At 38.4% G+C, this 14222-nt stretch overlaps 1 protein-coding gene across 1 annotated transcript; it reads left to right on the top strand.

The window, feature by feature from the left end:
- Positions 1–2355: 2355 nt before the first annotated feature.
- Positions 2356–3469, top strand: LOC311278849 (transcription factor HES-2-like; the record flags this gene model as incomplete). Its single annotated transcript, XM_084389943.1, has 4 exons — positions 2356–2448; positions 2563–2658; positions 2766–2853; positions 2969–3469. The coding sequence occupies 4 exons, from the start codon at positions 2356–2358 to the stop codon at positions 3283–3285; spliced, it is 594 nt and encodes a 197-aa protein (XP_084246069.1). The 3' UTR covers positions 3286–3469.
- Positions 3470–14222: the final 10753 nt, after the last annotated feature.

Here is a 14222-nt window from a genome sequence, read left to right on the forward strand (position 1 = left end):
ATTTTATAGATTTAAGATTATATACGAGACCGCAATCATCTGAGCTATAAGAGGATTTCAAATCACCAGCATATTTTTTTAACTTGAATCTTAACTTTCAGCTATTCATCATATTAGTCATTACTAAAATGGTTTAAATCTTCCTTATGAATATTTCTAAATTTGTTACTTACTATACGCATAAAACTCATTGCTTTATCTTACCAAAGCAAGCTATAGTACACTGTTAATTCGTTTTAAGCAATAGAGAAAGATATTATTTTTTTCCCCAAGTTAGGTCGTTGACCACGACATATTTGAATTAGTGTAAATTAAGATTGAAGAGATTGCGCAAAAACATAAATAACGCTTATATAAGCACTAAAATTCGTCTTTAAATAAACCACCAACAAAGTGTGACCATCTCGATGGCTCTTGATGCATTCAATCAGGCTAAATGTAAAATGGCCATTTGACTCACCAGTGATTTTAGTAGCCTATCTAATATTTGAAAATACTGCTATTAATGATTGAACTCGACTGTCCCGCATTAAAAAGATACTCGATCTGCTGCTGTATGAGTTCAGTTTTTACCCTCTGGTATATATATATATATATATATATATATATATATATATATATATATATATATATTTATATATATATTGTTACATGTCTATAAATAACAATATATTGTTATTGTTACATATATTTATACATATCGTTACTATATGGTCTGTTTATTCAATTTATTCAGCCTTAAAGACGACTCAAACGGACAAGACCAGTACAAGCCAACATGTACATTGAAGGTTAATTGATGCGCTCTTGGAGACAGTGACGCGTGCCTGCCTCTGATGGAACATTCAAAAGGTCTTCAACCCACAAATAACAGTTTTTGCTCTTATCACTTTCATAATGTGTAGCCAATAAATAAATAAATAAAAGCAATAAAAGCAATAAAAATAAAGACATGTTCGAGATTGTCAGTTTGACTGTTATATCGCAGACAACACACCAAAACAAGGCAAAAGCTGTCGAGATACATTTTTGATGGTGGTAGGCCTATATAATTATAATTTTGTATGCGTGTCACCCTATTCCCTACTTCCCTCAGCCCCCAACAAAGAAAAAAAGAAGAAGAAGAAGGGGGGAAAAAAACCTTCTCTTCGTGTCACCCCGTGAAGCTTTATTGTCATATTCGGTCATATGGCTCAGACACAGACGCCAATAGATTGGAAAGACACGCCATAAATGCAGCAACGTGATAGGGTAGTAATATAGCAAACAGGTGACTAAAGAGTTTGGCAGTCTTTACTCAAGGGAGTTGGGATTCAAACTAGTGGCGCGCTTTGTTGGGATTGGAGGAGCAGACATCCATCTGTTACATAGTAACGGCGCGTGTCAGGCGCGTGAGATCACCACTGATTTGAAATATGAAGTAAGGCCTTTAATATAAACCCCTGAACAGCTAAAATGTATGGCCACTGGTATATAAACCAGAAAGAAATGTTGAGGGAGGAAAACATGCAAAAGCTGTTCTATGAATAAAACCTTATTTATAAACCCATTGATATATACAAATATATAATTTTCCTTTTTTATATAGGCTATTAAAATATTAAATATAAAAAAAAGAATTTTTTTAACTATGTTGTATTGCAAACCTCCCTACTCTTGAATTAGCTCAATATTGACTTAAATGTAGTCTACTTGCCAACGTATTGCTTTATGACATTAGAGTAATAAGAACTTATCCAACATGGTCCGAACGTAAGCAGATGTTAACTATAGCGTGGCTTGGTTAATTATTGCGTGCATCATGCCCTGTATTATTTATCAGTAGGCCTATAGGCCAATACATGGCGGATTTCTTTGTGAAACAAATATCTTACAGCACAAATTTTAATAGAGCAATGCCAAGTCAAAATGAGAGTAAACAAATAAACTTTAAATGTATTTTGTAGGCTATTGTAGTTTGTTTTGCAGTAACCATTAAACCAGATAGAAAACGAACTTGTATTTTGTAAATTGTTTTAATCTCCACGTTTTATTGTGAATTACATACGAATTTGGCTTGTAGGCTATATAGTTTATAAGCATGCAAACTCATGCGGAGATCTATGAAACAATGAAAATTGTTATCAATGGCATGCGAATACTAGTGGTTTGGATGAAGCTAACATCAATCAACAGATGGTAACTTTCGGGACAGTCAGATCAGATCTCATCCAGCATCCCCCTCTGCGTCAAACCGAAGGCACAATGGAATAGAAGCCCTCCCTCCACGCCAAAGAGCCCTATAAAAGACCCCTCTCGCCCACCCTGACCACAAAACTCTACTCTTCTCTGTTAGAGACACCAACAGATCAAATCATGACTCCAAACATTATTACCGAAGCTCATTCCCACTCAATCGGTACTCGAATGACTGTAGCTCAGAGAAAAGAGGCACATGAATTGAGAAAGGTGAGGACGATTTTGAGTTCCTTTTAATGAACACCCCTGAACCATTTTAACGATAGACCTTGTAGTCACTAAAAACTCACACTTACATTAACCGATTTCTTTCTTTTTTTTCAGACTCTCAAGCCATTGATGGAAAAGAGAAGGCGGGCTCGCATTAACGAGAGCCTCAATCACTTAAAAACATTAATACTCCCTCTGGTCGGCAAAGACGTAAGTATCTTAACTTTGAAGCTTGCATGGTATTACTTGCCATACATCCAGGTGCTCGTCAGTGTCTGAACAATATCCTAATGTGTCAAACCCTTTTCAATTTGTAGGCTTCACGTTATTCAAAGCTCGAGAAAGCTGACATTCTCGAAATGACTGTCCGGTTTCTCAAAGATCTGCCTTCCTCATCAGCTAAAGGTGAGTGATCTATAGTGATTTACTTTTGTTTACACCATTCTCAGCATTTAATTGGAATCTGAGTTATTTCAAATGGGCCAAGTATATTTAATGAATTTTTTTTTTTTCCCTAAAGGTCAAACAGACAGCTATAAAGAGGGTTATAAAGCCTGTTTGCAGCGCATCTCTGTGATGCTGCCTCAGTCTAACCTAGGAACAGAAACCTCTCAGCGCGTCAACGAGTTCATTCAGCATTCGATGGTGTCTGCGGCATCGTCCTGCGAGAACTGCTGTGGTCAGAACTCCAGAATGATTTCACAAATGCACCAGAGACTTGTAAACTTGAGGAACAACAGCTCTACAATGGAGAACCACTCCATCAGTAACGCGTCAGCACCCAGCCAAGCTCAGCCTGCGCCACAGGCAGCTGTGGACATGTGGAGACCGTGGTGACCAAACACGCAACAGGACGCTTCAGGGAAATTGTGTATTATTAACTTTGTATATTATTTATTTGTCATAATAAGCTTGAGAAATGTAAAGCCTGTTATTGAGATTACATGTAAGGATTTTAAGTATTTATTACCTAAAATATTACCTAAAATATGGCTACTTTGTAAATGAAAGAGAGCCAGCTGGCACAGATCATGGAAGTAGTTGTATTCTATGAGCATAACGTTATGCAATCCTCGTTGGGGTTTAAATATTATGCGTTGTAAACAACAGAATTGTAAACCCCAAGGGTTAAAATGTATTTATGAGGTTTGCACAATTGACTTTATTTCATTTCTGTGCAAAGAAGTTGTAAACACTGTGTGTTAATTACTATTTGGCAAAAAGAATGTCCCTGAAGGAAACATAATCACAAAAATGTTAAACACTGTGAAGCAACAGAAGAATAAAATCATTTTGCTTTGAAATTCTTGAAATCTTTTTTTTTTTTTTTAAATGTCTTACTGGACATTGGACATTGTAGACGAAAGAAAAAAATATGTTAAATGACAAAAATGTCGAACACATGCATAGCAAAACTAGTTCGTTATTAAATAGGCACACATAAGCCTACACGCACTGATCTGGGTAAGAAAACTGGGAAACAATATAAACAATCGTCGATTTAGCATCTGTTATGAGGTTTTTTTTTTTTTTTGGTACTTTCAATTACCTTTCAGATTTATTAAATATAAAATATTTTGACTCAAAGAAAATTAAATTCATGTTTCCTCAAACATTTTCTTCAGTATCAAGTAAAGTAAAATTTATGATATGGCACAAACAGCTTCATTCAACAGAATCTCTGCTTGGAGATATTTAGGCCAAAAAAGCTACATTGGAATCTGCATACACAACCCGGTGCATGCAGAGTTTAACAGGCCACACAATTTAAACCCGCTTCATCAAATGTGGTTACTATGCTGTTTTCACTAATCATTTTGTGGGAATTTTTCGTTCAAGTGCAAGAGGAGGTGAAAGTAGTAGGCTAACCTTGCGCTGAGACGCGGCTTTCTCACACAGCCACTTCTCACATATTACCGACATGAGTCCTCTGTGCAAACAATAAACTCTAATGCAGGATAGGGTGAAAGATGCTCTGGACAGTTGACGGAGCTCTGTAGGCTACTACATCTACCCGATCTCATGAAATGCGTCTCAGGCACTCTATCGTGCAATTTTACAAGAGAAATGAGACGCATTTCATGAGATCAGTCTGCATGGATAATTTCAGATAGGCCTACCTAAATTGTCTGTCACTTTGAAAGGTTGTAAATAATCTATTATTATCCCGTCATTTTAATTTTCATGTTTTAAATAGGCCTATAATAATAATACTTTTAATACACATTTTCATTTATCACATTTTAATTTTAATTTACAAACGTACAGGACGAGCATATAGGCTATATTATGCATTTATTTATTTATTTATTTATTTATTTAAGAAGAGAACAGATGAACAGATGTCACTTTTTTATGTTCAACACCATGTTTTTTCCCCCTCGCAGTAACAGCGGAGGCCACTATTAAACACGACTTTAGTGCCTGAACAGGCAAATATCATCCACGCAATATTACAAAATACAACTCCGATTATTATATGAACAAAACCTAAAAAAAAAAAAAAAAAAATGAAGAGAACTAAATTCAATCGACGCCCTGTATCTGCCTGAACTCAAATCTCGACTTCGACGGGGACATTCTAAAACGCTTAACGTGAAAAACGCTTAATTTGGCTTAATGTAATAAGACAGTGATATTAAAAGACCAAACTCAGTAAACATCCTATTAATAAACCATAGCCTACTATGCACAAAAAATCAGATGAGCTCAGAATATGAACGCAACGCGTTTAATTACACGTTAAGTTTTCCTCCCTCCCATAGAAAACCATTAGGCCTAAGAAAACTCCCGACTTCAAGATCACCTGCATGATGTAGCTAAATTACATTAATAGTGCAATTACATGTGCTTCAGAAATGTATTTGCATTATTTTAATTAATTATATAAACGCGTTACGAAATTTTGAATTATCGTTAACGTTTGACAGATCTCAACAGAAAGAGAGTGGCCATGATGTGCCACACATTTTCAATAGAGACAGATCTGGACTGCAGGCAGACCAGTAAACATGTCCACTGTTGTAGAGTGCCTAAGAAATCACTCTGTTGTAGCACGTGCAGAATGAGGCCTGACATTGTCTTGCAGCTTCCCAGGAAAGATGTCATCTTGATGGCAGTATATGTCTCTGTATAATCCCAATATACTTCTCCATGTCAATGGTACCTTCACCCACATGCATGTCACCCATACCGTTTGCACTGATGCACCCCCATGACAGATGTTTGCTTTTGCACCTGTCGCTGATGAAAGTCTGGTTGGTCCCTGTCATCTCAATGTCTGTTTTTCCCAAAAACATGCTGAAACGTGGACTCATCTGACCGCAGCACACATTTCCACTGTCTTTTGGATCATCTGAGATGAGCTCGGGCCCGGAGAACTCAGCGGCATCTCTGCATAGACTGATTTATCCTTCTTTTTGCATAACAGAGATTCAAGTTGCATTTCTTGATGCAGTGGCAGACTGTGTTGAGTGACAATGGTTTTCCAAAGTATTCAGTTCTTTGAAGGTTCTTAACACATAGTAACAGTTCTATTTAGAACCATATCGTTCTGAAGAACTCTTTATTATGCTGAAATGGTTCTTTGTGTTAGAGTTTAGGGTTCTTAATTCCACCTTTTTGTTTTTTAAATCTGAGCAAGCCACCCCAGACAGCAACATAGAGCCATGCCACATCTGGTACATGTGGATGGCGCGTACCAGATGTGGGCCAGATCTGATTTTCTGAAGCTCAGCTATACAACTACACATACTCTCAACATACTCTCAACAGGTGAATTATTTCTTTCTTAAAATGTCTAAAAATTCTAACTTTAAAACTTGTAACTGGTTTCTTACATGTCTTTTTCTCTTTTTAGTTTAGGCTAACTGTAATGTAAGTGTGAGCAGCTCTGTTCAGTTAAGGATACTCATCTTCTCTTCTCCACAAAGTAACAGAGATATGGAATTTATGATCCATATTGTTAGATTTTTTTTTAATTAATAGTTTATGCCTAAACATACAGTCACAAAAAAACATTAAAGCTATCTCATGACTTTATATCACCTTTTCCTTTTAACAGGGCTCATACTGTCCATTTTTGCTAATTTTGGCCTTCATGAACATAATTGTTTTTACATAATCAAATGGAAGTGACACAATGTACACTGAAAAAAATGATAAACGCCCATTTTTCATGAGCTGAACTCAAAGATCTAAGACTTTTTCTATGTACACAAAGAGGCCTATTTCTCTCAAATATTGTTCACAAATCTGTCTAAATCTGTATTAGTGAGCACTTCTCCTTTGCCGAGATAACCATTCCGAATTCCGAAAACCAGTCAGTAACTGGTGTGACCACCATTAGCCTCATGCAGTGCAACACATCTCCTTCGCATAGAGTTGATCAGGTTGTTGATTGTGGCCTGTGGAATGTTGGTCCACTCCTCTTCAAAGGCTGTGCGAAGTTGCTGGATATTGGCAGGACCTGGAACACGCTGTCGTACACGCCAATCCAGAGCATCCCAAACATGCTCAATGGGTGACATATCCGGTGAGTATGCTGGCCATGCAAGAACTGGGATGTTTTCAGCTTCCAGGAATTGAGTACAGATCCTTGCAACATGGAGCAGTGCATTATCATGCTGCAACTTGAGGTGATGGTCGTGGATGTGCCATTCATCCACGACCATCACCTCAAGTTGCAGCATGATGGGCCTCAGGATCTCATCACGGTATCGCTGTGCATTCAAAATGCCATCAATAAAATGCACCTGTGTTCATTGTCCATAACATACGCCTGCCCATAACCCCACCGCCATCATGGGCCACTCGATCCACAACGTTGACATCAGCAAACCGCTCACCCACACGATGCCATACACGCTGTCCGCCATCTGCCCTTTACAGTGAAAACCGGGATTCATCCATGAAGAGAACACCTCTCCAAAGTGCCAGACGCCATCGAATGTGAGCATTTGCCCTCTCAAGTCGGTTATGACGACAAACTGCAGTCAGGTCGAGACCCTGTTGAGGACGACGAGCATGCAGATGAGCTTCCCTAAGATGGTTTCTGACAGTTTGTGCAGAAATTCTTTGGTTATGCAAACCGATTGTTGCAGCAGCTGTCCGGGTGGCTGGTCTCAGACGATCTTGGAGGTGAAGATGCTGGATGTGGAGGTCCTGGGCTGGTGTGGTTACACGTGATCTGCGGTTGTGAGGCAGGTTGGATGTACTGCCAAATTCTCTGAAACGCCTTTGAAGACGGCTTATGGTAGAGAAATGAACATTCAATTCACGGGCAACAGCTCTGGTGGACATTCCTGCAGTCAGCATGCCAATTGCACGCTCCCTCAAAACTTGCGACATCTGTGGCATTGTGCTGTGTGATAAAACTGCACATTTTAGAGTGGCCTTTTATTGTGGCCAGCTTAAGGCACACCTGTGAAATAATCATGCTGTCTAATCAGCATCTTGATATGCCACACCTATGATGTGGATGGATTATCACGGCAAAGGAGAAGTGCTCACTAACACAGATTTAGACAGATCCACGAGTTCACACTTACATCATATTAAACTGAGTAAAGATTATGCGTATTTGGTGTGCTGTCCGGGGAGGGCTCCGGGCTCGGAATTTGGCCAGAGTATGGGGGCAAAAACAAATGGTTGCATTTATAATTTTGTTCAGTGTAACTCTAAACTCAATTGTGTATTTCAGATGCTGTCACATATCATAACCTCATCATTTGCACAGAGAAACTGCCACTCAGAATATACACACATAATGAAGGACAGAAAGACATCATGTGGGATTGTGAAGATATTTCACTGGAACTTGGTCTTCATTACATCTATATCATGTTCAATTGTCAATTGTTATTTATTAATGTATTCAGCTAACAACTGTTGTTAGAGCACAGTCATTTTTGCTACAATCTGCCATGCCAATAAAAAAATTAATGTACATAATTGACACAACATGCTGTTTTTTTTTTTTTTGATGCAAAGCGCAAATAGAGGCAACAAAAGATATAAGACCAAGCAGATAGTACAAGCTAAATTGTATTTATATAGCACATTTACAACAGTCACTAGGCTGACCAAAGTGCTTTACAGAACCACAAGATTAAAAGAAGATAAACATGCATAACAAAAAATAAGAGCAACATACATTGTAAAAAAAAAAAAAAGCCGAAGAACCCTAATTTGGTATACTGTTTAGGACCCTTTTTCTTAAGAGTGTATATTTCACACAGTAGCATGATAGTTTCTCATGCAATGCCATCTGAGGGCTCGAAGATCACACACATTCAACAGAGGTTTCCTGCCTTGCCCTACACAGACTGAGATTTCTTTTGATTCCCTGAATCTTTTCACAATGTTATGTATGGTAAATGGTGAAAGACCTAAATACTTTGCAATCTTGCATTGAGAAATGTGATTTTTGAATTGTTTGATCATTCTCTCATGACATTTGGCACAAAGTGGTGAGCCATTACCCATCTTTGATTGCAAAGGCTGAGCCTTTGGTGGATGTTCATTTTATACTTAATCACGACACCCTAACCTACTACCAATTCACCTGCTTATTGTGGACTGTTTCAAAACATTTTAACTTGGATATTCTGTAATCTTTTCACTTTTATTTTGCCTCTGTCCCAACTTTTTTGCAGCAATTTTATTTTCATATTTACAAAATACAATTCGTTTGGCCAGTGAAAACATTGACAATTTTTTCTTTGTACTTTTGTCAATCAAATAAAGGTTCAAGAGACATAACAAATGACAGATTCTTAATTTTATTGCCTTTTACGAAATGTCACAACTTTTCTGGAATTGGGGTTGTATGTGTTACTGTCCACCTGGGGAAATCTAGATTAGATAAATAAATAAAACTGAATGATTTCAACCATGTCTCGAGCCATAGCCCAAATGGTGTGGGACCAGTCAGTTTAATTCATAGTTTCAGGGTTTTGTTCAAATCATTAACAGCAGTAAATAAAGCACTAATAAAGACCGCTGTTTGTCAAAGTTTTTATGTACATCCATGAATCAGATCTGACATTGAGTAACAAAACTTTGAACATAGAGTAGATTCTGGTTATGACTGTATGAATGTATGCTTGGGCAAGCATTATAAATATTGTTGCTCGTATTTAAAGATTTGAATAACCACCTAACCCTAAGTTTTAAACATAAGCCTATAAATCATCCCACTCTGCTTGTTCCACAGGCAAGACTGATGACAGTTGTCAGAAAACAACAGAATTTGTGACAGTTGATTTGTGACAGTTGTGATAAAACTGAAGAAAACTTTGGACAGTGGTCGGGCTTGTTGACAAGTTGTTAGACTGATTAATGTCATGTGTTGGACAACAAAACTGAGCAATCAAAATCTCATAGACTTTCATTAATGGCGGGAGCCAAGCAATATCCAGAGACCTGCAGAGAATAATAAAGAAGTGGACTCTTTTGGCTTCACTATAGAAACCAACCAAACAACAGCAGTAACAGCAGAACACCCATTAGTCAAAATATTATTTAATATTGCTGAATCAAACTAAATACAATAAATTACACTAACAAATTAATTTGTATTGGTTAAATCAAGTAAAACACTGATAAGGTTATCACTTATTACAGTGCATAGTATTTCAATAGATAATTGTTTTATATGTTCAAAATGAAGGAATGGCCTGGGTGGGTGTGTGTGTGTGTGGGGGGGGGGGGGGGGGGGGTGCGCTTATTGTTGCATATGGCAAGTAGTTGCTAATCCTCTTGAGAGAGGGGGTTGTCTTACTGAAATGCTTGGGCTGAATGAAAGAGAACAATGAGTTCATAGTTCAGACAATTTTGGTAAGGATGTCTAGTCCCAGTGCACAGCATCATGTCACAAGCATGGAGGAGGGTTGAATTTATTTGCAAACTACATCGCACAGCCTGCCAGTACTCAAAAACATGGAAAAAGGTTCATCCTATATGCTTAAGATAAACCTTTTTTCATGTTTTTGAGAAAGATTTTAGAAAAAAATTGAGAACAAATAATATGTAAAAGCTAATTGTTTTGAATACTCAAAAGAATGAAAGCATAAATGAATCATTTAGATAAACGTTGACCATCCCTTTATACATGAAGAAATAATTGCATTAATGTGAGGATCTAAATAAAGAAATATAAATCACCATTACATTATGTATTAATCTGATTAATCTCTTTGTAAATTGAAAATGCTCCTGAAATTGGTCGTCACCTTTATTTAAATTGCGATTTTTTCCAATACAGATTGTTTCAAAGCAGCAGGAAGACAGGATAACAGGAAAATAATGCAACAGAGTTGGTTTAGGCTGTACAGCAGTTCTAGAAGACACGAGCGTCATAGTCCAATTTAACTAAGTTCAGTGATGGTTAATTTTTGTTGTAAAAAGTTATTAATTTAGTTAAAGGCACACTATGCAAGATTTGTACCTTAATATAACAGCTTCGAAATCATTTCGATGGTAAACGAACTCGTAGGGCGAATCATCCCGATAGCAAAGCAGGTGGGGGACGCCGCTGGAAAAACCAGCAATGCAAGTTTGAGAGTTGGCATCCCAACAAATCTCGCGAGAATCAGGACTTGCTTTATGGCACGACGTCACATACATCAACAACATATGAAGCAGCCTCTATGGAAGACACTAGCACGCATTTCAGACGTGAATCATGGCAGAGGCGATGAAGAAAACGCGGACGGAAGAGTCAAGGAAAAGAAAACGAGAAAGTGAGACACAAGAGTCCCACTCAGTCAGGCTTTCACTCGGCGAGAGCTAAAAATCAGCAAAGGATGCAACAGCGATGCTGACCTGGCGTTCTTGTTGATGGACTTAGTAAATCTCTTATTTGTAAACTTCCTTGCGTTCTATGTTGTATGTTGTTGCGTACATCCATTGTAGTTGTTCATTCATCCATTGTTAATAATAAGACCAGTCCACTAATTTCCACATGTCTAGCTAGCTGTTGATTAGCAGAGCTATTAGCAGACTTGATAACAAACACTCGTTTCTCTTACGTGTTTTTGCGTTATGTTTTATTGCCCAGCTCGCCTCACGAGCAAGTTTACCAGCTGAACTCAGGTGTTGTGATGTGTATTTATCACGTAGTCCTTGGTCTGGTTCAGGTTTCGTATGGCATGTGCACTGTGCTTATGCAAACTTTAGCTGGCATATTTGTATGAAATCGTGAAACATTATCTCGTCAGTAGACATCTTCGGAGGCTATCTGTGCCTGCTCGATGTCTGATGCTTCCATCCTACTGAGCAGGTACTGGTATACAGGGTTTCTCAAACTCGGTCCTGGAGGGCCACTGTCCTGCACAGTTTAGCTCAAAACCCTGATCAAACACACCTGAGCAAGCTAATCAATGTCTTCAGGATCACTAGAAACTCACAGCTAGGTGTGTTTGAACAGGGTTGGAGCTAAACTGTGCAGGACAGTGGCCCTCCAGGACCGAGTTTGGGAAACCCTGGGTTAGGGGATCAGGTCGTGAGTGCAGAGACTGCTCTGCGTGAGTGGTATTTAGACAGTAACGTTAAATACAAGTCTAGGGGTCGCTGTTTGACAAAAAGGCTGTTTTGCCTTTAATTTACATATATATATAGCCGCTTTGGAGAAAACATCATCCAGTTCAGTTCAGTTCTCATAATGGTGTCATTGCATTGTAAAATCAATAGGGTCCTTTGCACCATGACCTCGAGCCAAACACCCCCCCAGAAGCCTTTTTTCCCTTGGTCAAACATTATTAAAGTTAGAGCTTATTTAGAGATATTAGCCGAATGGCTAAGTCCAGACGCTAACGGATCCAAGGATGTATCTCGTAAATTACCCCACTGATAATGCCCAGAATGGTACCAAACTTCTACAGTAGTACAAATAGGTTCTGTACTCATAAAACGAGGCATTGGGAAGTTTGTAAGTACATCAGGAGTTTATTTAAATAACACTTGCCTGATGGCTCATGCTACTGCTAACCCGGACGTCGAGGTCACTTCCGTGATTTGGGAAAAGCATGTAAAAGTCCTGGCAGAAAGCGATGCATAAGGATGTAGTGTAACATAAGAAACATAAGGTGAATTAAGGTTGATTGTGACACTTTTTCCCAGTCACTTCAATGGCAAAAAGTGTCCCAATAAACCTGAATTCACCATATTCAAAACAATTCACACTGGAACTTGCATGCCAAGAGCAATTAAAGAAATGGTTTGTATGCCAACTATTTCATTTTCAGGCTGTAAACCATTATGACTCCTAATTATCTTTGGGAAGAGGTGAAAAACAAAAGCTAAATCCAGGCAAATGACACTAAACTCCCTGTTGAAATGGGTGAATTTGCCGTGGCATTGCGGTTCCAATCTGCCTCGCTGCTGAGTGTTTTGCTATTGAAGTTCTGTGTAAAGTTGTTTTTGAATCTCTTTCTTACTATCACTCTTTGTCTTTAAACTGCTAAATATAACTTAATCATTGCCATTTATCTCATATTATCTTACACGTTAATCTGACATCTGTAGCTTTTAATGCAAAACGCTATCGCTAGTAAAACAAGATAGCATTTTAACTTGTTTAACTTGTGTTAACTGTTAACTTGTGTGGGCTTACATCTCTTTTCTCAATTGCGCTCCATCTTTTATGAGTCCATCAAACAACTGTGGTTAGTCGGAATCAATCAACAAACACGGAGAATCATGGCATCTTCTTTGCTTGCACTGCTTGCCACATGATAAGTCTAATTGGCTTTATCACTCTGTCACCTCTCCACCAGTAAGCTGGTGTGTGGTGGGCGTTCTGGCGCAATATGGCTGCCGTCGCATCATCCAGGTGGATGCTGCACATTGGTGGTGGTTGAGGAGATCCCCCCCCCCCCCTTCTATGTAAAGCTCTTTGAGTACCCAGAAAAGCGCTATATACTGTAAATGTAACAAACTATTATTATTGTTATTATTAAGTGCAGCCTTCTCTGTCAGCGGCGAGGGATTCTCATGTGATGAATGCAGGGAAATTGTTAGGCTGACAGAAAATATTTAAGGATTAGAGACACACATCTTTAGATACGATTTTGGATGGAACTAGTTTAACGAGCCCTGTAAATTGTTCGGTTCCTGTTTTGTACCTAATTTTAACTCCCTGTCAAATTATTACCCCCTCCTCAACTTAACTAAAGGTATACCATTCCTTGGCGTGTTACCTGGGCTGGATTTCCCAATAACGTTGTCTCTTAGCGCGCTACAAAGACTCTTAAGGTATAACTTAACTAAACGTAGCTATACAATTTCTAGGCGTGCTCCCTGAACCATGCCTTTGGAAGTTGCTTAAGATATACCTTCTAACATGCAACGTTACCAGGTGCTGTCCGTGGCAATGGTGCTGAATTTGTTGAAATCAATGGCTCGAGAATCAATTATTCACTCATGTAGGGGCTGCTTCACTGCGTTATGTGGGAAAGCAGTGTTCTTTATAAAAGAAGCACTTCAGAAATAGTGGAAATTGCATTTATTAGGATTAATGGGATATAATAAAAAATATCCCAAACTATTATAGCCTAGTTATAGTGTTGTTATAGTAACATTTCTGAATATTCAGTGCCCCAAGCCAAAGGAGACAGTGGTAAGGAACCCAAACTCCACCAGGAGACAAAAATGGAGAAAATAACCATGGGGAAAAACCAGGCTCTGTCGCTGAACATAGTGTGATTTATGATTCCCGGCTGCATCACAAGTCAGATTTGTGGACTGATATTTTTAAAAAAATTAGTCTCTAG

The sequence above is a fragment of the Rutilus rutilus genome, assembly GCF_951802725.1.
Source record: "Rutilus rutilus genome assembly, chromosome: 19".
In the NCBI taxonomy this organism is placed as follows: Eukaryota; Metazoa; Chordata; class Actinopteri; order Cypriniformes; family Leuciscidae; genus Rutilus; species Rutilus rutilus.